The sequence below is a fragment of the Lepidochelys kempii genome, chromosome 8 (assembly GCF_965140265.1).
Source record: "Lepidochelys kempii isolate rLepKem1 chromosome 8, rLepKem1.hap2, whole genome shotgun sequence".
NCBI classification, from domain to species: domain Eukaryota; kingdom Metazoa; phylum Chordata; order Testudines; family Cheloniidae; genus Lepidochelys; species Lepidochelys kempii.
In genome coordinates this window covers 1,723,824-1,749,968 of record NC_133263.1, presented here as the reverse complement: position 1 = coordinate 1,749,968, position 26,145 = coordinate 1,723,824, and the positions used below count along the sequence as shown (strand labels likewise).

The window sequence follows — 26,145 nt, the reverse complement described above, 5'->3', positions numbered from 1 at the left end:
AGCTTCATCTCATTACTGCTGCTCTTTTAATTGTTCGGCAACTGTTTCAGCTTTGTCTTGCACCCAGCAATGCAGCCAGGTGCTGTTGTCGGAGCTTCGAGTCCACTAACTTTGGGTGAATCTCAAGTATTGCAGTGGATTTGGCTTGTGCTAAGAACAGGAGAGTAAAACTTTGAATGGGGACTCCTGGGGCAAAGCAAAGAGGAATAAAAAGTGCACATCTGAGATGAGCTAATGATTGCTGTGAGTGCCAGCCTTCCCTGGGTGCACAATGGCAGAGCTGTCTAGGGTGGGAAAGCTCCAGGCATCCACACGGGTGGGGTCCAGGGGGCAGCCCTAGGCACTGGGATAGTGGGGGGAGGCTGCAGGTTGGGACCAAGGGGTGTCGGCAGAGTTGTGTTTGGGGGTCCAGCACTGGACTAGGAGGGAGTTGTGAGCCAGGAGGGCATCAGCCGAGCTGTGTGTAGGGAGCCCAGGGCTGGGATAGCAGGGGGTCATGGTCCAATGGAGGCAGCTTGCAAGGAGGGGCTAGTTCCTGACTCAGCCACCTCAGTCCCTCCCTCATATTCCAGGAACAGTAAGATCCCTTCACCTCTTCCCATCCCCCTCGTGCAAAGGCTGCACAGTGTTGCTTTTAGCAGCACTCATGGGCATTGCAAGCCCTGCTGAGCCCCCCCCGACCAGGGCCTTTCCCCAAATCTTCAGGGTGCGCCAGCCCCCCTCTCCCTGCGGCCTGCGCTGCGAAGGACTTTGCATTAGAAGACAGGCTCTTTTGGACGCTAATTCTAGAGCTTGCTTTTTTTACGGCCCCGTGAAGTGCTTTGGTGTTCCAGAATAGAGTAGATGCTGTTGTCTGATGCGCTCACGTACGTACGTGTGTGCGTGCAAGAGGGTAGCTGTTTGTTTCCCTGAAGATGAGCACACGCGGGTGGGCGGTGCGTGCGTGAACACCTGTTCAGAGGAAGGTGCTTGCGTGGTCTACGCTTTTGTGCAGTTGGAAGTTTGGGCAGGTGCCCTGGTTGGTGAGTGCCAGGCTGGAGGGGTGGCAGAGGTGCCCTGAGGGTGTGCCCCAGATTCACCCGCTGGGGAAGGAAACACAAAGTCCCTGCAGCTGGTCTCACCCTGTCCCTTTGCCGGGGGCTGGCCTTGTTTCCTGCAACCAATTCAAATGCAGAACAAATCAACTCAAGCTACTGGGTAACTACTCCGCTCGCCCGCCATGTCCCCTCTAGCTGGGGAATGGGGAGGCTGTACACCTTTTCCCTAGGGTAGCCTCCTCAGCCCCCTTCCCCTGTGCTTCTATAACCCCGTCCAGACCAGCTGTGGGACCAAATAACCCATGCACATACCAGAGTGCCTTGATGCCACCCAGGTAGGCCCATGGCCTGTTGCTTACCCAAGTAGCTCTGTGGATTGTGCTGGACAGTGGCGTGACATTGGCCCTGGGGGATGGTTCCTGATCTGTATGGGTCAGGTACATCCCCAGGCTGGGCCCCGACTAGCCCCCGCCCCTCTGTGACTGGTCCAGCCCACGGGTACAACCCCAATTAGGAGCGTCGCCCTCAGCAACATAGCTGGCGTCTCCCACCGGGGGCTTGGCATTTCTTGTCAGGCCTCGGTATAGAAGCAGCAGGAGACTCGCACACACGTCCTGGCTGAGCAGCCTCCTGGACCTCAGTAGAGTTAGCATCACCGTGTCCCGGCCCACGGCAGCAGCAAAGTGCCAGCAAGAGGAGCTTGTCCAGCACGGCTGCCCAGGCTGGGCGTTGCCCTGTGCTGCCAGCCACGTGCCATCAGTCAGGGCTCTGGGAGGGGTCACTGCAGCAGACAGATGGAGAGTGGCCAGTGCTTCTTACAGACCCCAAGAGTCAGACTCAGGGAGGCTCTTCCCAGCTGGGTCATTAAGTCCCTGGGGCAGCCACAGTCTGCACTGATCTGGGTCACTTCGTTTTCTGGGCATCCAGCTCTGGCTTCAGCAGCTTCTTTAGGGTGTCTGTTACCCGTGGGGCGCGCTGGTGCACGCAGTGTGGGGCTGGGGAATGAAACGCACCTGCCCCTGTTTGTGCTGAAAGGAGAATGGGCTGCAATGGGGCGGGGGGGGGGTCAATTCTGAGCACTGGCCTCAAGGAGAATAAAAGCAGATCAGCCTCCAGGGAGTCGGGGGGGCAGTTAATCTTCAGGGGGCTGGGGGGGGCAGTTAATCTCCAGGGGGCTGCCCCTGGTTTGAAGCGTGTGTGTTCTGGTGCATCGGGGGGGCACGCTGGCTTTCCTCCCCAGCTGGATGAGGGGACAGGACAGTGGTGGCTTCTCTAACGCCTGAGCTCAGAACGGGCGGCCTAGGGCAGGGCCGGCCGCCAGTCGCTCGCGCCGAGTGCAGGGAAAGGCTCCGACGCCCCGTGAACAGGGCAGGGGGTTGGAGGTCGTGTATGAGTCCGCACTGGTGGTACCGGAGGCCCAGGCCTGCCCTGCCGTCCAAGGAGGGGGGACCCTCCAGGCCAGGGTTGGTGCAGAGCAGCTGGGGGTGGCAGCCCTGCCAATGCCGAGCCCATTTGCAGACAGAGGTCACTGCAGTCCCCGGGCCGCCAGCTTGCACTGGTACCCGTGCCCAGGCACTGATTAGTGAAGGGCCCCCCCACAACCCCTCGCCCAGTGGGGTGCTGGGGCTAGGGTAACGCCCCAAAGCAGCTCACCCCCCGAACCTGGCAAAGGCTCTAAAAGACGTTGGGCCGGGCTCTGCTCCCAGCCACTCCAGCGTCACTCCGCTCCCCGGACGCCAAGGGACTGACTTTGGATTTCCAGGACTTGTCCCCTGGCGTTTCCCAGGACGGGGGTGAGGTGCCTCCGGGCCCGGCGGCAAAACCCCTGGAGCTTTCAGCAGCCCAGACCCACCCATCTGCCAAGGGGTCAGCATGGCGCAGTACCGGTGTTTGCTCTGCTCCGCGGGTGCTGGCTTGGTTTTGTTTACAAGGCCGGGTTACGCATTTTAAACAGGCTCTTCCAAAACCCAATTACCTCCAGAAGACAGCCGGGTAAAAGTGGCATAAGTGGCTGTGTGGAAATCTCCCTGCGCAGCAGCCTGGGGAAAACCGACACAACAAAGCCTCTGTAAATTGAGTTAACCGCTTTTAATCCTCTTTACAGATGAGGAGAGCTGATAATTATTTTCTGCAGCCGCTGTCAGGGCCCCGGGGGGGGGGGGGGGGATAAATAACTGCCCTGCACCAATGGGCTGCGGCAGGCCTGGAGTTCAGCGGCCGTGTAGCCAGGTTGAATTATTCTCTGTTACACGCTGCCTCTCCCACCTCTCCACTCTCTGGCTTGGACAGCTTGTGGCTTGTGCCGGCCTTGGTGATGCCAGACCATTCCCCTGTTCCTCCACCGCAATCCTAAATCGATCCACAGCTTCCTGCTCCCTGGACCCTGGCCTTTCAGGTAACCTTCCTGGGCCTCCTCGCTCTGTGCCCGGGCTGGATGGCTGGGCACCCCGGCTCGTCTGCTGCTGCGAGCAAAGCTCAGGGGGTGGGGGGGTGGCTCGGGTCTCACTGTGCCTCTGGGGAGTCCTTTCAGGGCCGGGTCCGCGTTACGCAGGTAACGCCTGCGGTCCATGCAGCTGGGTGGAGATCGGAAGGGGACCATAAGGAAACCAAAGGAGTAACAATAGCCAGCTGCTGGTGCCTGCACCAGAGCTCAAAGCCGTGGGCTGGGCTGGAGAGTGAGCACGAGAGCACAGCTGCGCCGGGGGGGAGTCGAACGCGGAGCGAGAGGGACAAGGACAGGAGCCCCGCTGGCTGGGGTCTGCCGAAGGGAAGGGGGAGGCAGGAGGGACCCCGGAGCAGGGCCTGGGGGGCTAGGCGTGAATGTCCACCATTGGCCGAGTCCGTGGTGCTCACTGCTCACGGAGACAGAGGAATACACAAGAGCTGGGCAGACCTGGGGAGCGCGGGGCTCTGGCTGAGGGACGCTGTGTGGGGCCGGAGTCATATCAGCGCTGTGGGGGAGCGGCCGCCATGTTCCTGTAGCGACCCGCATCCAGGGTCTGTCAGGCTGATGTGGCGTGTCCCCGCATCCATCCGCAGGGCAGGCAGCCAGGAGGGAGGGGATGTGCCGGTGGGCACGTTGCAGCCAGAACTTCCACAGCCTTTGTCCGGCAGGAGCTGCCGGCGCTCCACCCCGCCGCCCCCCGAGGGGCTGCTCTGGGCTCCGTTTAAAGGGGCGAAGAGTGCTAGCATTCAGCCTCCAGCCCTGTGCACTCTCCCCTCGGCCCCCCCGGCTGTGGGGCTGGGAGTGGGGAGGAGTCCATGTTGTGAACTTGGCAGCGCTGAGAACCTTCCCCACCTGGCAGATCTGCTGCACCCGCGCCCTGCCGAGCAGGGAGGCCGGTCAGTCACTCAGCCCTGTGCTGCCAGGGGCTCCAGAGGGCAGGAGCAAGGTTCTGGAGGCTGCGCGGGGTCTAGTTCTCCCTTCTGCTGTCACACTGAGATGAGACGATCCATCAGTGCCAACTCCCCAGCTGGCACAGGGTCTGCGATTAAACCAGGCTGGAGCATGAATGTCCTTCGGCCCTTGGCTAGAGCCAGAAAGGCATACCGCAGCAGGGCTGGGGAGGGAACGGAGCCTGGCCTCGGGGAAACTGACAGGGTCCGTCATCGAGCGCTGTCAGGGCTGTTACTTTGGGAAGGGGAGTAGCCAGTCAGCAGGATTGTCAGCATCAGGGCAGCCCTCCAGGGCTTGGCCATGCTCCCTAGGGACCCTGTTTGTCACTGAGCTGGGACCATGCTCGCTCCAGGGGCATGACGCTGGTTTCCCCCATCTCCTTCTCCCTGCTGGTGCTGGAGGAGTCTCTGTGCTTGTCGGCCTGCGTGGCCAGGGGCTGACTGCATATGAGAGACCATGTCCGTGTGGAAGCCAGGAGCCGGCGGGTGGCGGAGGGTCTCTCATCATCCAGAACAGGGCTGAGCAAAATGTAAGAGGAAGCTCATGAATATGCCTGAGAAAGTTGGCGTCATCTTGTTCTTCTAACCTGTTCTGCGTCGGGCCCATCCCCCGGGTATCTGAGCCCCCCGGTACAGTCACTTTCCCTGAACTCTCCTGCCATGGAGCGTCACAGGTGCAATCTCTAATCATTGGGGTTGGGAGGAGACCTTCTTGGGGCCAGATCCCCCATCTTCCCCTGCAGGGTCCCTACACCTTCCTCTGCAGCACCCAGTGCTGCCACTGTCAGATACTCAGCCAGGCAGCCCTGGGGTCTGTCATCCCGAACCCCGCAGGAGCCCCCTTTCCCCTCCTAAGCACAGAGTTTGCCTTTGGATTTTCACTCTTTTCTGTTCTCTCCCCAGGCTTTTACTGCTGCCCGACCCCAGGGTGGAGATCAAGGTAAGCACCAAACCTCCCCTTCCTGCTTTAGAGTGTGAGGAGATAACTTCCCAGGGGCTGCACCAGCCCATTACTGCCCATATCCCCCTTCCACCCAGGAACTCCCAGGGAAAGACTCAGGCCCTGGTTATTGTCGGGGAGCGAACTCAGCGTGCTGTGATAGACTGGGGCCGACTCGCGTTAGCCTGTGACCCGCCCCAACCCCCGGCATTCTGGTGGGATTTGTTGTATCCTGTGATGTTGCCCTGAGCTGGCCCTGCACTGCTGATGCTGAACTGAAATCCTGGGGGGGCTCTGGCCTGCTGCGTGTTACAGAGCGTTTCAGGTCTGGACAGCGTGCCTAGGAGGCTGTTTAGTTGGGGGCGGGGGGAGTTGGGGCCAGATGCCCGGGGCGCTTTGTGTTGCTCTGGCCCCATGTGGATAAAAGTTGGGCAAAGCAGCGAGATGGCCGTGTTGCATTCAGGCTTTCTTTAGAACAGCTGTAGCGCCCGGCCTAACAGGGAGCTGGAAAGAAACTGAAATAAGTCAATAAACCCAACTTTCTCCTGGGATCCGCCCGCCTAGATCCATTCTGCCGCAAGGCACAGAGTGGCAGCGGCTGGGGGTGTTCGGCTCAGCGTGGTTTGATTTCTGTCCTCGTTGCTCATTTGGTAACAGGAGCTAAAGCACTGGGGCCTTTTCTAAGCCGTTGCTGTATTGACCGGGCATTAACTCTCAGCTGTGGGGGTGTTGCTGAAAGGGTGGGGGCAGCATGCAGGGCCTCAGTCTGTCCCCTCTTCCCCCGCTCTTGTTCCATGTGCAGAATTTCGTATGATGAGCCCCCTGGTGTGCAAGGGAGACAGTCCCCTCGGAAGAGGCTCCCTGAGGCGGCTGGTGGAGGGCAGGGGATGTTGATCTGTCACCAGAACAACTTCTCCCTCCCCCTCGCAACATGCTGCAAAGCCCAGTTGGGAGATCTGGCTGGGGAAACACTTACCTGCCCTACTGAAGGGTTCCCCACACATGCCATCGGCTGCTCTCAGCTGGCCCTGGGTCGGGAGGAAAGCTACGCCCTGATGGGAGCTGTGCAGCGGGCATAGGGTTGGTGTATCAGGGCAGCAGTTCCTAACGCACCCGGCATCTCCTGGCGTTCGTGAGTGGTGCTTGGGGCTTCCCCTCCCCACACTGCCGGCGAGTTCCAGGGCCAAGCCTACCGGGCACTGTGGGTACCAAGCTGCCCACACTCAGAGCCGAGGGAACGCGGCCTGCCTGCACTGCTGACTCTGGGCAGTAGCCGGGCGCTCACCCAGCCAGCTGAGAGCTGGCACACGGCGGATGGCGCTGCCCGGCCTGTGTCTGGTTAGACTGGCCCCAGCACCTGGCCAGGCTGAGATGCTGCCGTAGTGCCTCGGGAAAGGCTTAAGGACCCAGCCCAGGAACAAAGGAGGCGCTTGTCAGGCGCTGATAGATGGGCTCTTTCATTCCCCCGGCTGTCACACTGATCTGTAATGAATCTCCACTCGGCTGGATTATTTTTAATACAACAGGCAGCGATGTCTCTCTCCCGCCCACCACCCGGCTGCTGGGGGAGCCGCACATAGGAGCCTGCAGCGGTGCTGGCAGTGAGGTCGCAGAGAGAGGGCTCGCTCCCCCGCCCAGCACGCAGCGGCACCATTGAACCGCACGGCCGGGGCGGCTGGGAGAGCTGGGGGCCGGGGATGGTCGGAGCGATTGGTCTCTGAGGCTGTTGGGGAGGCGGTGACTGTGCGGGGGACCTGGAGAAGCCATGCCAGGGCCAGCAAGGAGACAGGAGACTAGCCCAGCCTGCGGAGCAAGTGTGCGGGGACCTGGGCTCCAGTCCTCGTTTGCTTGTCACCATCCCAGGCAATGGCAGCTAGAACGGGGTCACCCTCTGCTGCACCAGAACCCGTCCCGACTCCCCTGGCTCCAGCATGCTGGGTGCGAGGCTCTTGTCTGGCAGGGAACGGAGACAAGGGCCGGGGGCTTCAGCCTGCAGTGAGAGAACTGGACCTTCGGCCGGCAAAGCCTGTTGTGCTAGGGCAGAATAGAGCCGTTTCCTGGGGTCCCTGCTAACCCACCGCCCCTGCGGGGAGTGAGAGGCTTGTTCCGTGCAATGGGGTGACCTTGCATCTGTCCAGGGTGGAGTCACTTGTTGCTGTGTTGCCCACGCACTCGGAGTTGGTGATTCCATGTGCATATAGTGCTGGCTGCAGCCCATTCGCCTGGCCGGGGAGTGGCTCTGCGGCGCAGGGCCAATCTCTGCTTTGGCAGGACTGGATCGCGCTGCCTTGCCACCAGACCCCGGGCTCGCCTCCCACGAGGCCACACGGCCCGTCTCTGTGTGGGCAGTGGCTGGGATTTGCTTCCCCCCGGGGACTGTGCTCCAAAGAGCGAATCCGTCAGGACAGATCCCGGGGGAGGTGGCCGCCAGGTCCGCCTTGATCACAGGACTGAGGCTCCACAAGTGATGTGGGGCGGGGAGGACGTCTCGGCGAACCCGCAGAGCCCCACAGCAAGGAGACGCTCGGCCACCTCTGCCCCAGCAGGCGGGGTTGTGGTCAGAGAAGGACCTGGCTGGGGAGGTTATTTCCCCATGGGCTGCACCCGGCCAGCACTGAGTGAATGTCCCTCCGGCAGGCAGGTGAGCCCGTGGGTACTAGCCATTCACCACTGCTCTCAGAGGCAGGAGGCCCAGCCATTTCCCCTGGCTGGACCAAGCCCACAACGGTTATTATGGACTCCTCCATGCAGGGGGCTGCATCCCCCCTTGCCCCATCCCAGGCAGGTACCAAGGGCGGGTGAGAGCCGGTTCTCCCCGTGTCGCACGGCGGCCCGTGACCATCCAGCTGCACCACAGTGCAAAGAGCAAGGCCCTGTCCACGCAGCACGGTTCACCTGGATTTTAAACGCGGGTCGTCGTGTGTTGAGCACTCCAGAGGGGCCGTGCGGGATGGCCATCGGGGATCACCTTCTCTCCGCAGCGGGCCGCGTGCGTCGCTCGCACCTGGGCACAGCGGGGGTGAAACACTACCACTGACCGTGCTCCTCTGGCAGCATTTCACCTTCACCTCTCAGGGGGGGCTGCAGGTCAGGATTGAGGGGCACCGGCAGGACTGTGGAGGGAGCCCCAGAACGGTTTCAGTCCCTGACATCCCTCTCGGCCCTTTCCCTGCGGGGCAGCTCAGTGATAACGCCCCCCCACCCCACCCCGCCTTAGGAATCGCCCTGATCCTTGTTCTCTGCCTGTATCCTGCCAGAGCTGCCCAGGTTTCTGTGGTTGTCTCCAGTGCCCCCACCCCTTCCTCTGCCCATCTTGGCTCCCCACAGCGCAGGTTACAAGCTGCTGCTAATAGCCCTCTTCTCCTCCGCCGTGTTCATCTGCTCTCCTTGCCACTTCACCATCCATCATTTGGACACAAACCCTCCTGTACGTCTCGAGGTCCCCTGGCCCAGGGCCTGCAAGTACAGTGTCAACTCCAGCCACGGTGTAACACGCATACCCTGTCCCTCCTTGTCCCAGGCTCCCCCTTCCTCAGGAACCTGCTGCTTGCCAGCTTCCCAAATTGCTGGGCTTCAGGACCTCCCACGAGGCTCCCTCGCTGCTCCTGGAGGAGGACTACATTTCCCAGCATCCCTCTGCCCAGACTCACAAACAGCCAAGTATCTGACTGGGAGCTGGGTCCAAATAACCCTTTATAAACTAGGCTGCCCGGCAGGGGAGAGCTGACAGCACTGTGTGGTTGTTCATGTAACGAACTGCAGCTGAGCGCCCAGCCCTTTAACTCTGGTGCTTAAATGGCCCTAAAAACCTCCTTCCCTGCAGCTGTTGTAGGATTACTGGTGAGCGCTGGGTTGTCGTTCTTGTAGGGATGCTGGTGTGCACTGGGTTGTCATCGGGTTGCTGGTGAGTGCTGGGTTGCGTGCGCTGGGTTGCCGTTCTTGGAGGGTTGCTGGTGAGCACTGGGCTGCACTGGATAGTTAGCATATCAAAAAGAAAAGGAGGACAGCTACAGCAAATGCATCCGATGAAGTGAGCTGTAGCTCACGAAAGCTCATGCTCAAATCAGTTGGTTAGTCTCGAAGGTGCCCCAAGTCCTCCTGCTCTTTTTGCGGATACAGACTAACACGGCGGCTACTCTGAAACTTAGCATATCAAATGACTCTGGAAAGCTGAGCCCTCCCCACGCCCTGAGCAGAGGTTCCTCCCCTGCGTGTGCCGGCACCCTGTCTCCAGCAGGCAGGTGAAGCAGGTCTGCCACCTCTCCCTGAGCCCATCCCCATTGCTCCGGGCTGCAGACCAGGGCTGGCCCTACAGTGTAAAGCTCCGCGAACCCGAAGCCCCCTGGCCTTGCCTGGTCTCAGCCGGCATTAGGAAGTGAAGCATTTCAGCGCCATGTCACAGCACGTGCTCCCCGCAGAGCTGGTAAGAGCTTTGCTGGGTGCTAAAGATGCAGCTAAAGCAGGTGACCTTAGCAAGAGCCCTGCATTCCTAGTGTGCTCTGCATGGGCAACCCTGATCCTGCCCGCCTCCCCTAGGGCCTGACCTACAGCCCCACGGGAGCTAGTGCAGGACTCTCATTGAGCCTCGCTGGTCATCACTCGGTGCTGGGGCTGCCGGCGTCCTGCCTACGGTCAGGAAGGAAGTTTGGGAAGGAAGGAAAAGCCACAATTGCTTGAAGAGCCTCAATAATGCAGCAAAGGCCTGGCCCAGCCATGCTCCCGTGTTCCAGATTTCCCAGGGCTCTGCGAGGCCGGGGCTTTTTCACATGGCTAGAGAGAGCTGAGAAATAAGCCAAGATCTGGGCACGTTCCAGCTCCTCAGTCCAGACTTAATGTAGTCGCTGAAGGATGTCCCCCTCATGGGGCTAAGCCTCCAGTAACCGGAATCTAAGCTAATCCATATTTGCCAGCAGCCTTGCTCGAGCGGAGTCCATCCCATTTGGAAAAGTTGATTATTTTGTTTTTAATATTCTCGAGTCAGATTAATTAGGAGATGCTAATGGTGTCCCTCCTCTGGGCCCTGTTAGCTTCTCCGTGACCCTTGTTAATTACACAAATGGCCCCAACTCTTTTCTCTAATTTAAGACAATGACGGGGAACGTGGCTGTCAATTCCCCATCCTCCCCGGAACAGTCATGGAAAGTGCTGCCCTCCAGCAGGGAGCTGGGGCCTGGGGGTTGGACTCTCCTGAGGGTGAATGGCTCAGAAGATCAGGTCCTTGGCCCTATCCCCACCCTGCCGCCTTATCTACCTGCGTATTTGCCCCTCTGCACGATACTGGATGGGGCGAGCCCTTTATTTTGTGCATTGGGTTTTTTGTGGCCTCCAGTGTCTGAGCGCCTGGCACCCAGCCCCGGGAGATATAGAAGTATCATTCGCCCCACTTTACAAATGGGGAAACTGAGGCACGGAGGGGTGAAGTGACTAGTCTAAGGTCATAGAGGGAGTCTGTGTCACCAGCTGGGAACCGATCCAGATCTGCTGAGTCCCAGCCCAGTGCTTCAGCCACCCCTCCCTTGTACTCAGGCTGTGCTCTCACCTGCCCCACGGATCAGCAGAAACCCACTGGCAGGATCCCCACAGCTGCAAGCAGGGTGGGGGCCCTTGTTCCCCCCCCCCGCCCCACACAGTGCAGGGGGTAGCTGTGCTCCAGGAGGGTGCGTTGGTGGGTCCCGGGACCCTCCTGCCCAGTTTACACCCAGAGGAAAGAGATTTATTTAGTCTTCCAACCTCCACTGATATTAGCAACGACCATCCAACGACCCCCAAGTGGCACTGGGGAGGGTATCGGCTCTGTGCTCACGTGTTCCTGCCGTGGCACTCTCCGGGCGCCATGCCCTTTGTGGCAGAACTGGAGAAAGGGGAAGGGGGGAAACAGCCCTTTTATCTGCCAGCAGAACCTTTGTTTTTCTTCCTGATGCTTTTGCCGAAATAAAAGGGATCCGGTGTCTGAGCTGCCCACCGTATGCTAATGGTTTGCACTTAGAAACGGGCTCCCTTCAAAGCAACACTGTCAAGATGAAAAACCTACTTGAAAATAACTCCCATGGCTGTGTTATTAATAACCCCTCGGATCGTTAGCGCCAAGCCGCTCGCAGCCTCCCTTGCTTTTCCCTGCTTCTGCTGTGGGTTTGCATCCTGCAGTTTGATCAGTTTGGTGGGCAAAGCCCGGTGAGTCACTTTCACTCCCTGGCTCTTGTGCAGGGCCCTGGAGCCGCAGGGGCAGTGCTGGGGCTGGTTCGATTCCCAGCAGGCCATTTTCTCATGACTCTCCTCTCCCACCCCCAAGTGTGAAAACGTTTCTCAGTGTCTCCAGGCCCGGGGTAGGGCACTGGGCTGGCAGGGGACCTGGCCTAGTCCTGGCTGTCCCACAAACTGGCTGCATGAGCGGGGGAAAATCAGTTTCCCTCTCTGCCTCTGTTTTCCCTCCCAGCCTCCTTCTGCCATGTCTGTGTGGGGCCAGGACTGTCCCTCACTAGCTGTCTGTGCGGCACCTGGCCCAACAGGGACTCGAAGGCCGCTGATGCTAGCAGGCAGTGTCAGTTGTAATGTAATTGACACTGTCTCTTTCAAGATCTGTTACTCCGGGAAACTGCTGCTGAAGACAATTGTTGTCCCAAATTAGAAAAGGTCTGGGGTCAAATTCCCCGCTGCTGTGAACTCCGTGTGTAAATTGGCACCAATTTACAGCAGGTGGGGATTTGGCCCCTTGTAACCTGTGTATTTCTGTCCTGGACAGGCTCGGAGGGCCCCCCTGGGCCCCATCACGTCACTGAGTGTGTCCCGGGCTCTCCCCACCACACGGCAGAGCGTGAACTAGGATGCTGGAGGGGTAGATGGACAGCAGGAATAGGTAGCCAGGTTCAGTCTAAAGTCGCCCACCCCCGAGGCGTTTGAGCTGGTCCCGCTCCTGCCTTTGTCATCAGCAGAACAGAGTCCCTGCAGAGTGCCGGGCTGCCCTGGGTCAGATACTCTGGAGACTATTCCAGAGGCTTTTACTGACAATCACCCACTCCAGAAGCTGAGCGGCTCGGGAGGACCCTCTCCCGGGAATGCATTTTCAGCCCCATGGACTCCTCTCCATGCTCTTCAAAGGGTGACTCAACAGATCCCAGAGATGGTCACCGTGATTGAATTTGGGCCAGGCAGGGGGGAGCACATCCATCTTCTCCTGCCCTGGCTTCAGCTCAGCACTGGTGTCTGCAGGTACCAGCCCAGCCCTGATCCGTGGGGGCAGTGTCCTATTGGGGAAAGATAAACTGGCAAATCCAGATTTGCCTGAACTGATTTCTCCCCCTTTGATTAAAGGACGCCTTTCTAACCCCTCTCTCCTGAGCTGAGAATGAGCTCTCCCCGTTTGTTGCAGTCCCCAGTAAACAGCAGCTTTTAGAGCTTTCAGCGGTTAAAAGCCGTCCAGATCTCCCAGGGTGCGGGACCTTGGGAGGAGAGCTGTGCTCGGAAGCCTGCATGAAATGGACTCGGGCCAGGCCGAGGCGTCAGGTGTATTCCTGCAGCAGAGACCGGGAAATGGCTTTCAAAGGGCCCGTTGTTCTGGGACAACTCTTCTCGCTATTCTCCAGCTAGTCAGCATGGGGGGCGGTTTGATGTTGGGTTTTGCTGTTTGTTTTGCATGGCGGGTTTTGTTTTGTTTTGCTGCTGTTGGGTTCGCTCCAAAACTCACCAGATTGTTCTCTGGTTTAGCCTGTTTCATGCACCTTGTCAGCACCATTTGAGTCTATTAAAAAATACCCCGAGGAACCAGCACACTGAAAAACAAATCAGTTGCCAAGGGAGGACGCCAAGGCTAAATCTGGCTTGTCCAGGTCCAGCTGGGCTCTGGAGCAGCTTTGAAATTCACTGTTCTATTGTCATGAAATCTGCTTAACACCATGTCGGGGACGAGTGCCAGTCAGTGGGTCTGCGTCTCCCTCCCCCTGCAGCTGGAGTGAACCCAAAGTCCCCGCTCTGGCTGCGGGATGCCTTCGCTTTATGGCAGCTCTAACAGAACACTGTCCACCAGCATCCAAGTGGCCTGAAGAATCAGGGAGAGTTTAGGAGCTCGGGATTGTCCCTGCTGGGGTTTGAGGTGGCGGGGGCAATAGTGAGGCAGCACGGGAGCTTGGGGGAGACAAAGACCTCCCTGCCATGGAGCTACCTAGACCAGAACCAGCAAGATGTTTGTATTTAAGAGTTACAGGGGAGATTTTCCAAAGCTCCTAGATGAGTTAGGAGCACAGGACTTTCCCACTGACTTTCCCTGGGGTTTGGGCTCCTAACCTGGATGCTTTTGAAAATCCCTCCTGACATCAGCATAAGGGGTGAAACTGAATTCAGCGTCTGAGCAACCCCTCCAGCCTGTCTGTCTCTCTCACCGGCTTCCCAGGAGATACCTGCAGGGTCCACCAGAAGGTGCCATGCCATGTGGCACAGGGTAAAAATTCCGGTCCTGAGGGCAGGCAAGTCTGTGCAGCTGCTCAGGATCCTGGATTTCTCTCAACCTGGAGATGAGTCCTAAGCCGCCACCTCCACACTGGCCAGATCTGAACAACCTTCCGTCTGGAGGAAGGGGGGAGGGATTAGTGTCCAGATGCAGGGTTTGCAAACAGCCCCTGTCGTTGGCCCGATACCTTGGATCTGAACCAGCCCGGCTGCAAAGCCTCCTCATCAGCGTCAGCCCCTCCCCTGGGAAGGCAGGAGCCAGCCTGGAGCAAGGGGCCGCACAGCTGAGGTGAGAGCAGAACCGTTGTGCGCATGCGGCCGCTGGGCTAAGGGAGGTGCCCGGTCCCCTGCAAAGAGGCTGTTGCCCTCACCCAGCTTGGCAAGAACCTGGGAAAAGGTGACCCCCTTTTGGGGGGGTACACAGGGGCCCTGTTCCTGAGGGCTTGTGCTTGAAGCAGGCCTGAGGATTCTTCAGGGAGCCCTTTGCATCAGCACTCTCTTCTGCGTCCTGACGGATCTGGGCATGCTGGGAAAAGTGCCTTCCCCACACCCTCTGGAGAGGCCTTCCCTGGCAGTGACACTTGCCTTGTGCAGCATAAGAGCGGCCAGGCTGGGTCAGACCAAAGGTCCATCTAGCCCCGTATCCTGTCTTCCGACAGTGGCCAATGCCAGGTGCCCCAGAGGGAATGAACAGACCAGGTCATCGCCAAGTGATCCAGCCCCTGCCGCCCACTCCCAGCTTCTGGCTAACAGAGGCTAGGGACACCATCTCTGCCCATCCTGGCTAATAGCCACTGATGGACCTCTCCTCCCTGAATTTCTCTAGGTCTAGGAGCTGTGGTGGGGCATGATGCCTGGGCCCTGGACAAGTGCACAAGAGATGGGCATGCTCCCCGTGCCCCTCTCTCCCCCCTGGCACGCTGGAGCTGGCTAGGCACCCTCTTGCCTGTGGTCACCCAGAGTCGGTGGCAAAGCCAGGGCACTCAGGAGTTTGCAGCCTCTCACGCTCCGCCCCGTAAGCAACACTGCCCCTTGCTTTCCCTGTCACCTCTGCCCTGCAATAATTAAAGCTCCTGTAAAAGCTCCTCCACGTGGCTGCTGTACGAAGGTGCCACCATGGAGCGGGGGAGCTGCTGCTGTTGTCAAAGCCCAGCAGAACCCTAATTGTGTGCGCTGAAAGCAATCACGTTAATACCTTCTGAGAACACTGCTGGAGCCTTAAAATGCTCCGATAAGCTCCGGAAAGGCATAAAAGAGCCTTGAGTTTAATTTGTAGTCAGCAGGACGTTTGTGTCTCATGGTTTCTCCCTCCTGCATCCACACACGCTCAAGTGTAACGTTAGCCGGGGAGGTCAAGGGCTGTTCTCTCTGCTGGCCCAGCCTGGTCTGTGCTGTGGGCTGCTAGCTTTGAGCCCCATCCTGCTTGTCCACCCAGGGGAGGAGCGTCTGGATTTCAGAGCCTGAACGGGCCTCACATTAAAGTCATGGCAGGCTGATGAGGAAGGTCCTCCAAGTTCCACTCTTGACAAGCCGCTCACCCCTGGCCAGAAAATGTTAATATGTTTTTTAAAACCTTGAGCCCCAATTTAGTGAATTGAATTTAATTGTGTAGGCTCTATATAAACACATAGGGACAATGGTGTAACTCCATTAGTTTCCCTGGAATTGTTACAAATTTGGCCAAGATTCCCCCCTCCCCACCTGGCTCTGACATAGGAGATTCCCCCTCCCCACCTGGCACTGACTCCTGATGTATAGCCATGGCGACCCCTTGGCTTTGATGGGTTCAATGCACATTCTAGCCCCTGGAGTTTCTCTGACTCCTCAGCAATGCTCCTGGCAGGGACAAATATTCTGGCAGAACATAAAAGTTAAAGGGACAATGTCAAGAGAAAAATCCTCAATCCTCTCAGTTCCTCTTCTGGCTTTCTGAGGACCCCTCAGCTCATTAAACAAGCAAGAAGATGAAAATCCATTCATACTTTTCACCCCCCGGGCAGTTTGTTTGTGCTTTACACTTCACTTATCTTAGGAACATGGAACTTGGACTGGTCAGTTTCACATCCTGTTTACAGCCAATTTCACTTCCCATTCATGGTTCACTAGTTCAGTGCTGCTGGGTTTGGGTCCCTAGTCCATACAAGTAGGGCTGAATTAAAGCATTCTTGGGGTTCCCATTGGGCCTGACCCACACTGTATCTCCTCCCCCGTTTGGGTGGTAGTTTGTTTCAGAGTTAAGATGAATGTAGCTTTTTCCACCTTCTGGAGCTGTTGTTTCAGGCCATGGTAGGCATCAGTTACCCTTGGGTCACCTTTTCAAGTTTTTCTTTCCATCCACGAGGGCTAGAATCTATAACGTTTTGTGTAAAACATGCAAAAAAACAAATTAAAAGATTAAGTTTACAAAGTCAAGCACTCAGAAGTTAGGAAATGCCACCATTAAAGTTCCCTGTGCAATCTGAACCCACACGCCCCCCGGTGCGTATGCATTGTGAGAGTCTTTCATTACACAATCACCTAGTGTTTTTTTCCACGGGACGGGACCCCATTTGAAGCTCTCGGTGTTTGCCAAATGGGAAAGGACGAAGCCCTAAAGCAGCCTGGCACCCATTACAAAGAGTGGCTAGAACAGACCTGGAAGCTGTTTTTCTAACAGTAGGTTGCTGGAGTCATTTCATTCCCGTTAGTGAGCTGGTGGGCAGATTGCTGCTCGGGGAGCGCAGTTACTGCCCTCACTGGACCAGGTTCACATTACTTTGTAGAGCTAGAGTCGAGTGACTAGCCAGTGAATCTGTCCCTTAGTTCTGGGGACCTGACCCAAAGCCCAGTGAAGTCAGTAGACAAACCCAGTGATTTCAGTGGCTTTGGATCTGGCCCCATGTCTATACGGAGAACATGGTAATGTACGTAAGACACCCTAGTGCCAACCCTGTGTGCACACAGAGGGGAGGATGTAAAGTATGGGGAGGACATAAAGTGCTTGACATTGCCAAATACCTACGTACTCCCTAAAGCTGTGACGGCCAGGGAAAGTCTCCAGGGACTCAAGATGTCACACCTGGGATGCACCGACGACCAGATCTGGAGGCAGACTATGAGAAAATGGAAAGCAAGGGCCAGGTTCCCCATTGGGCATCAATCACTGTCGCTCCACTTAACAGAACTGCCGGGTTACGCCGGCTGAGGATCTGGCCCAATGAATGTTGCGATGGCAGAAAGAAGCTCTTTGCTTCCCAGTGAAAGGTCAGGACCGACGCTGGGAGCAGCTAAGGCAGGGCCCAGCCCAATTACCAGGCAGGGTGACCTACCGGCCGCCCGGGTAGGTGTTCATCACCCTGGGGTGGTACGAGTCTTGAGAGCACCACGTGACTCCGGGGGAGCGTACTGGTGCACTAGTCCTGGCTCGCTATCGCTTTCACAAGGGCTGGGCATGGTTTGGCCTCCCATTCCAACAGATGAAGCACTTTGTGGTGTATTCTGGGGGGAGTCGGGGGTGGGGGAGTAGTATTCTGAGCAATAAAGAGGGGGATCAAAAGCAGAAACACCCTCCTGGGTCCGTCACCCAGTTTTGAGCCCACCTGTTCCTGTCCTTTGAGCAGTTTGGCAGATGAAATGAAGGACCCGTGCCCTGGGGGTATCGCAGCTCACTCTCACCAGCCCCTGCCTTCCCCTGAGGGCACCAGGACAAGACACCAGAGACCTGGGGCTTGGCGTGTTTGCCAGGAGGTGGGGGAGGGGTGAGTCTGTTCTCTCTTTTCCAATCTGGGGCCAGCAAAGCAAACCAGGCTCTTGCTCCAAATTGGGAGCTCTCTGCGGAGGCCTGGCAAGCTGCGCTTTCTGCCTGGCTGTCACACTGGACGGGCCTCTCCTGGCTCGTGCACACACAGGGACGTGTCTTCATACCAGGGCCCCGCTCCGCTCGCTGGAGGCAGGTTGAGGGCGAAGTTCCTGAGAGTCGTGCTGCTCTGCGGAGGATCTACAGGGTCTGTGCAAGGCCCTGGCCTTTAAACAGGCTCCCAGGAGTAACCCCTTCAGTGTGCCAGACCCCAAAGGACCCCACTTTTTCACAAAGGTGACTCCCCCTCCTGCCCACTCCAAGACTGGACCTTCAGGCTGCCTTCTCGCAGCAGCTCTCTGGAGCGAGTCCAGGGGCTGGGGGTGGGGCTCTCGGCACGGGCCCGGGGCACAGGACCAGCAGCAGGGGTGTGGGGCCAGCGGCCAGGTCCCGAGCCCCACATGCGGGGTTGGGGAGCGGAGTGCGGGGCGCAGGACCAGTGGCCACGGAGCCCCAGGCAGAGGGCCAGGAGCAAAGACCCAGGTGCAGAGCCAGCAGCTGGGGTGCAGGGCCAGCCCCTGAGACCCAAGCCAGGGACTGGAGCCCAGGGCGCGGGGCCGGCAGCCCCATATAAAACCTGGTGTGGGCTGCAGCACCCCTGCACCCCTATGTCCCGCGCCTCTGCAGAGCGGCTGAGATGCAGCCCTCGTGTTCCTAGAGAAGCTGTGGCATTGAAAAGAGGGGAAACGGGGGAGGTAGTACGTTGCAGGTGACTTTCCAGGCGTGCTTGGCCTAGGTGATTTGGGTGCTTACAGGCTCCAGCGCCCCTGAGCACCTGTGCATGGGAGGGTCAGCAGCCCAGCCAAGTAAGTGCCCGACACTGCTGACCAAGCCCTCAGCCCCGGAGCATATAGACGCCTTCGTGCCCGTTAGCTCTTTCTCTGGGAAAGCTCCTGAATGGCCAGCGGAGCAGCGCTGATGAGTCAGTGACGGGGCCGTGCATGAGGCCGTGCATGAGGCCGTGCAGGCTGGAGACGAGGCAGAGGCTGCTGGTGCAGCCAGGGTGTAGGTTATCAGGGGCATGGTGCATCTGGGCATGCTACAGGACACAGTCCCTGGGCCGTCTGGCGAGGGAAGGCAGCTGCTGTGCAGGGTGAGGGGCAGAGGCTGTGCATGTTGGCATCTGACTTCATCTGCTTCTTCGTGCATGGAGGAGAAGGCGCCGTTCGTCTGGCCTGGGAAGTAGGAAGGGAGCTGTGAAGAGGGCTGGTGCCAGCCGCCCCCAGCCCGCCCCGGCTGCTGGCAGAGACAGGGTGTCACAGCACCAATCCTGCTCCCTCCACACTGTGACTTGCCTTGGAGGGGATGGAAAGGGCCCTTGGCATGCTCTGCCATCAAGTCTCCAGGGGCTCAGCAAGGGGACTTGTTTCAGAGTCCATTGCAGACGCCCCTGGAGCCAGCTCAGCCCCGCGCCCCGTGGCATCAGGGAAGGCTCCCCGGGGAGGTGTGTTCTGGGTTGGGTGCCAGGAGGAGCAAGCTGTGCTGTGCAGAGGACGTGGGATTGGCTCGTGCTCCGGGTCCTGCCCTGGCCTTGGAGCAGAACGGTCCAGAGGATCCCAAGAGATCCAGTGATCACACCGGCCTGTGCTGTGCTGCTGGCAATCCCAGCCATTGCCTTCCTGGGCAGGTTCTGCCCGATGCTGGGCAGCGGTTGTGGGTAGCTGGGACCAGGAGTCGTCCCCATTGTCCCCTCATGCTGATCTCCTGGTCAGGGCATTGCCCCTAGGCAGCAGGGTGCCCTGCGGGGGAGGTCCCCCAAATGCGTTGGGTATCGGGGCTCAGCCTGGGCCTGCAGATTCATGCTCCAGAGCATGATGCTCGGGTGGCAGGGGGGAGAGGCCAGGGCAAGGGAGCTGGCAGACAGGTGTATTCCAGGCAGGGGCTCAGGAAGGGGCTGGCAGGCAGGTGTATGCCAGGCGGGGGAAGGGGAGCTGGCAGAGAGGTGTATTGCAGGCAGGGGGTCAGGAAGGGGATGGCAGGCAGGTGTATGCCAGGCGGGGGAAGGGAAGTGGCAGACAGGTGTACTCCAGGCAGGGGCTCAGGAAGGGGCTGCCATTCACATATATGCCAGGCAAAGGGGGGCAGCGGACAGGTGTATGCCAGGTGAGGGGGGAATGAAGAAACCAAAATGCTTGACTCTTCCTTCATCCAGCCACCCAACCTGCCTTGTCGCTCTCCTTGCCCAGTGCCGGGATGTGGGGCTCCCATCCATCCTCAGCCAACGAGTCCTTAGTGCTGAGCCCAGGGCGATGAATGGCAAAGCCTCATCGCTCCCCTCCTGGCTCCTTTTCCAGCTGAGGCCCCTGCAACACCCTGCACCCCCACTTACCCCGCCACTCCTGGAGTGCTGGCTGCTGGAGCCCTCCTCTGCCCCCCGAGCACTCACACCTCGGTTCCCTGCCTCTGCCTTTGGAGCCCCATAAGTGCTGGGACCGGATCAGCACTGACTTAACCAGCTGTCTGCGCCCCGTGTCCCAGGAAGCGATGTGCTGGTCACGCGGGGGCCAAGCTCGCAGCAGGAGCGGGAGCCGCTGCGGAGCAGCAGAGTGCAGTGCAAGGGGCTGGGGTGTGCCCAGGGGGTAGGAGACTCTGCGAGCAGGGGGCTGGGAGCACACCTGTGTGTGCACTCGTAGGTGGGAGTGCCCGGGTCATGGGCGAGTGTCCGAGCGTCTGCTGGGAATAACCCAGCTGCTCTTGGGGGCAGCTGAAGGCCGGGCCGTGACTTCCCTGCTCTGGCTGGCCCCGGAGGGACCCATCCGTGGGCTCTGCCCTGCTCCTGTGCAGAGCTGAGCCTGGGGCTCTCTGGGGGCACGGCCGGTCCCTCCTGGGGGGCCCTTAGCTCTGCAGCCTGCGCCCCGCCCTGCCGCCCTGGGCACCGCATGGAGGAAGCACAGGCAGGCAAGCCAACGCCTCGTTCAGTTGCTAAGTGTCAGCACGGCGAATGGTGAGCAGCACGTGAGCGAGAAGCCAGCAGGCAGCGGGGGGGCAGGCAGCGCGGGGGAGGAGCCCCCAGGACCAGGGAGGGGTCCGGAGATGGATCCGTTTGAGGTGAAAGGGTGGGCGGGGCAGCTTTGTGCTGAAAGGATCTGGCAGCAGGAGCCAGCCCCAGGGGCACAGGAAGAGCCGGGCTGCCTCAGGCTGCCGAGCCCTATAGGTTGCCTGGGGCTGGGCCCTGGGGGTGGCTCCCACTGGGCAGCCGGGCGGGGTGGGGGGAGCCACGGAGCACGGGGTCTATGGGCTGGGTGCCCCTGCCACCCTCTGCTCCAGCCCCCTTGGCCCTTATCCCGTCTCGCAGGCTGAGCTGCTGCTCTCTCCCCCCACCCCATTACGGAGCCGGGGCTGAATTCCAGCTTCCTCCAACCACCCCAGGTTAGTCGGCTGTAGCCTTGTCAGACACGCGCACGCGGGAGAGGTGTGAGCACACTCGCTCACACATGCAAGGAGACGCGTAGGCACACACACACCCAGGGAGAGGCGTGCACACGTGTGGGAGAGGTGTGCGCACACACACGTACAGGAGAGGCGTGCACACACGTACAGGAGAGGCGTGCACACGCGTGGGAGAGGTGTGTGCACACGTGTGGGAGAGGCGTGTGCACACGTGTGGGAGAGGCGTGCGCACACGTGTGGGAGAGGCGTGCACACGTGGGAGAGGCGTGCGCACACACAAAGCCCTCACCACACAGCAGCACAAAGGCGGCCCCATGCACATCTGCCCAGCAAAGGCAGGTGGCTTTCAGGAGCTACCTGCCGATGTTGCGGAGGCCCCTCTCCAGCTGGCGTGCACACAGCTGCTACATGCCGATTAAATGGCCCCTTCTTTTAAATCCATTTCTCCTGCTGATTAGAATTAAAACAGGAACAGAACACTGGCTGCAGCAGGGAGCGGGGATGGCAATCAGTGGCGGCTGCTAATTGGAGCCATTGTCGAGGTAACTTCTAGCCAGGTACCCTTCAGCCCCAGGCAGGCTCTGTGCCCAGACCAAACTGGACAGTTTTCTCCTTTCAGCCCTGAAGAATCAGGAGGGGGTTGAAGCAAACCCCACCTAGACTCTAAACAGAGCCTGGCCTAATGCTGACCATGCTGGGAGGAAGTGTGGGGGGGTCACCTGGAGACAGTGGCGCTCCTCCAGCCATGTGCTTCCGAAGGGACTTAGCCATACCCCTGTCCGACTTGGGCCATGGAGGGCCACCTAATGCACTAGACCAGCCCCCGGCTATTACCTGTGGGAGCACTGGCTCCCAGATCCGCTCTGATCCAGTGTGGGTACACAGGGGCAGGGGGTTCCTTGACCCCCTTTCCTCCCGTTCTCCCACTCACAACAGACCTGAATTTCCCCCCTCAGCCAGAAGGGCTGCCATTGCTGAGAACAATACATTTGTGCGGGACCTACACAAAAACAGTGCGTGGCACTCATGAGCTCCCTCTGCTGGCAGTGCCGTGTAAAGGAAGCAAACAAGCTGGTTCCGGAAAGGTGTTGGGGGTGGCTATCAGCGTCTGGCAACCAGAAACACAGGGAATCTAAGGGAACGCCAAGCTGCCAGGAGAGTAGAGTGAGCGGTGGGGAGGGGACACTCGAGCCATCTGTCTTGGGGCTTTGTGTTGCTCCCACCCCCATGGTATCTGCGGGCCTTCCATGTACAATCAGTAACCTAGTGGACTTCCTGGAGTCTCTGGCACATCTCCCTTGTCAGCTTGGGCTAGGGTTGTTGGGTTTTTTCAGTTGGCTGGTTGGTGTTTTGTTTTGGGGGGGTGAGCGGGGTGTAGGATTCAAAGGGGGGTTCCTAGCGCCACTGTTATCCATGGTAGAAAGGCATTTCCAAAGGGGAAGGTTTTTGCAACATTTCCTGAAGCTGGCCAGCTTCTGGGTTCCCCTGGCCGCAGCTGGAAGATCGTCCCCCAGCCGGCTCCCCGGGGAGAGGCAGCTTTGTCCCCCGCTCTCGCGCTCCATCCTCCATTTGGGCTCTGCCCACTCTTAGAGGAGTGCAGGGATCCCTGTGGCCACATGCTCACCCAGGAGGAAGGGATGACCCTCCCTGGCGAGCTAGAGGCGAAAGACATTTTTGGAAACTGATGCAGCCTGGTCATCCAAGCTTAGCGAGGAGTCCAGCGGGCCCCCGCGGCTTCGTGCCACCTGATGACCGGGGCCGTGAGCCCTGATGGAAGGCAGAAACGCGCATGCCCCCTCTCCGACCAGCACGGCTTTGTCTTGGCTGGGTTCAGTGGGCGCCAGCTGCTCTCCCTCCAGGAGCTGCTCTCCTGCCGGCCGCCTGGCATTTGGTCAGGCCAGTGGTTGGGTTGGTTGAGACTGAGATGGGTGCGTGCCCTGGCAGCCAAGCCTGTGGTGTCTCCCTCTCCCCGCAGTGGTCTCGGGTAGCTATTGAGGGGAAGTGAGGAGAGTCTGGATCTCCGCGGGACCCCACTGGCAAGGGCCTTCAGGGAGGGGGAGCCGTTACCCATCACCAGAGAACGGGGGACCAGGACTCTCCGGCTCTACGCCTGGCCCTGGAAGGAGGCTCGACCTACTGCTCAGGGCAGTGGACTGGGGGTCAGGACTCCTGGGTCTTGTTACCTGCCCTACCACTGACTCCTCACTGCATGACCTTGAGAAAAAATCCCTCCTCCCTCCTCCCTCCTCCCTCGTGCCTCCGTTTCTTCATTTGTAAAATGGGGATGGTGATATCTCTCCACGTCTGGGGGGAGGGGACAGGGAGGTGCCCAGGCCTGTCTGCCCATCGCTGAGATCCCTGCATGGCGGGGGGGGGGGGGAAGCGGGGTGAGCAAAGTGCATTTTTCAGCAGAAAGGCAGGTAGCTGGGAATGGTGCCAGCAGCGGCAGCCTGGGGGGGTGGAGGGGACTGTGCTGCATGGGGCTGGCCCTGCCTTTGAAGCTCTGCACCACCTCACAGCCGGTAAGTTAGGGGGTGTCTGTCCCCTCCCCGCTCGTTGGCCCCCCGGGGAGAAGGGGAAGGAAGCGGTTGGTGCGGGAAGGGAGCCTCGCAGCGTCTCTGCTGCACCAGATGAGAAGAGGCCTGTAATTTCCCACCCAACAAGCAGCCGAGTGGAGAGAACAACAATAATCATCATAGCCAGGAAGCCTGGCCCCCGGCGCAGCCCTTGGCAGCGTGGCTGTGACACGGGGTGGGGGGCTGCCTGGCCGTGCCGGGGCGCCCCCTGCTGGGGAGACGGGCTGCCTGCCCCGGGGGGGGGGAGCTGCCTGGCCGTGCCGGGGCGCCCCCTGCTGGGGAGACGGGCTGCCTGCCCCAGGGGGTGGGGGGCTGCCTGGCCGTGCCGGGGCGCCCCCTGCTGGGGAGACGGGCTGCCTGCCCCAGGGGGTGGGGAAAGCACCAGGTGGGGGTGGCGCTGCTGCCCTGGGGGAAGCCACAGGCCGCTCTGCACAGAGGAAGGCGCCAGAATCCCCTGGGGGCCGTTTGGAATCCCTGGGCAAAGGGGTGGGCCGGGCCCCCTAACCCGGGGCAGGGCGGCTCAGGCCCCGAAACCAGAGAGCACAGGTGCCACCTGGTGTGACGGTGGCTGCTCCCGTGCAGGCCAGGCTGGCAGCTTCCCCCTGGCCAGCAGTGCCGCGGGGAGGGCTCCCTTCCCCCGCCGGAGGCCTGTGTCGCTCACGCTAGTGCGCAGAAGGGCGCCTGGGCACAGAGTGAGGCACGGCCCAGTTTTTAGCACCTTTAGAACACGTGACGGTGCTCTGTAGCTCCCATGCTCCAAGGGGGAGAGGGAAACCCCCGCCTGACTGCAGGGCACGGCCCCGGGGGCATGAGGGGGCAGGGCAGAGCTGGGGGGCAGGGCAGGGTAGAGCCAAGAGCAGGGCAGAGCTGGGGGGTAGGATGTAGAGCCAGGGGGCAGGGCACAGAGGCATGAGGGGGCAGGGCAGAGCTGGGGGGCAGGGCACAGAGGCATAGGGGATCTGCTGTTACGCTGGGTGCATGCGGGAAGGAGGCTGCAGCCCTGGCCCTGGACACCGGAAGCCCTGGGGCATCTCTCCTGGGCTTTCCCGCGGAGCTTGTCCATTCTGCCGGCCGCTGCATTGGAGTGAAACGTCCCGGGGCTTCTCCTCGGACTCCTCCAGGCGGAAGCAGCCGAACTCCACCCCTTGGGGCTGCCCCCTCCTCTGCCCCCCAGACTCAGGCTGTGTCCTTCCAGCCACAGTCACTGTGGAGCACGGCCATCCGCGGGGCACTCTCTGGGCGCCCTTCCCACTGGCACATCCCTGCCTTTCCTGCGCAGTCCGAGACAAATGCCCTACGCCCGTTGCTTGTTTCTGCCAGGCAGTGGGACAGCGTGGAGCCAGCAGAGCTGGAGGAGAAGATAGATGCGTAGCTGCCTTGGTGCACTGGGGTCCCTGGCACCTTGCAATCTCTCTGGGCATGTAACAGTGAGAAGCTGCTACTGGCTCAGCGGCATGGGGCTGTAACTGGCATACGGCTGAGTGGGCTCAGCACCCTCCCAGGCTGACTGGCACCTTGGTGCGGCTCAGGGCTTGGAGCCAGTGGATGTTGGTATTTCGATTATTCAGTGTGTGGACCACAGTCTTGCCTTGGAACCAGCGGGAGAGCACAGAGCCATGGGGCTGGGTGCGGTGAGACGTGGGCTGGGTAAACGGCAGTAGCCCTGCAGAGCCAGGCCCTGACATCTGCCTAGGCAGGACAGCTCCAGGGCTGGGCGGGCAGGCGGGGTCACCCGAGCACCGTGATCGGAGGGATGGGTTACAAGCATGGGGTGCCACCGTTGGAGTGGGTCGCTGTTGAGGGGTCCCCCCATGTGCTAGGAAAAGAAGGTTTTTAACCTTAAACTCCGTGCTCCTTCCGAAACCCCCGCCGGGGGAGCGCTTGTGGGGGGAGGAGGGGCATCGCCCCTCATTCCACGTCACGCTTCGCTCCCTGGCTTTGCTCTGCCTGTGGGAGACACCGTGCTACGGCACCCGGGCAGTAATAAAGCGATTGCATTCTCTCTTGGCAGCCCCGTGGCGCCTCACTAAAGCATGCAGCTGGCACCTGCAGCGCGCTCATGGCCCGTTAAATAATGGGGCTAGCCCCAGGGGCACCGCCCAGCTGGGCCTGAGCGCTGCACCACTGCCTGGCGAGCACCACGCATGGCACGGGGCAGAACGGAGCTGGGGAGGGGGCGTCCTCCGCCAGAGTCAATTAGCCGTTATGCTCCTCAGGAGGCCTGGCAGCTGGAATTAGTTCAGCATCTGAATTTACTTAATGGTATTTATTCTGTGTGTTTCTAATGAAACTGCTTCATGGGGCAGACGCTGCTGGCCCCCGAGGGGCCGTCACCCCGGCACAGGGCACTGAACCCAGAAAACCAGACAGGCAGTCTCTGCTGGCAGGCAGCTCTCTGCTCTGCAGCCGTCCGGGGCCCGGCACCGGATCCCTCCCTGGCCTCGTTCTGTGGACCGCAGGGATGAATGCGGCCCACTAGCGTCGAGTTTAGGGACTCCCCTGACAGGACAGCAGGCCGGGCTGTCTGCCGGA

General features: G+C 59.9%; 1 protein-coding gene across 3 annotated transcripts in view; it reads left to right on the top strand.

The window, feature by feature from the left end:
* The window catches only part of CPLX2 (complexin 2), a 72,252-nt gene that overhangs the window by 19,419 nt on the left and 26,688 nt on the right, over positions 1-26,145 (top strand). For all 3 annotated transcript variants that reach the window (XM_073355175.1, XM_073355176.1, XM_073355178.1), the window contains one exon: positions 5,337-5,373. Coding sequence is in view for 1 of the 3 variants with exons in the window: in XM_073355178.1 (XP_073211279.1) it covers positions 5,337-5,373 (37 nt within the window). In the remaining 2 variants the exon portion in view is untranslated. The remainder of the gene's footprint in view (positions 1-5,336; positions 5,374-26,145) is intronic.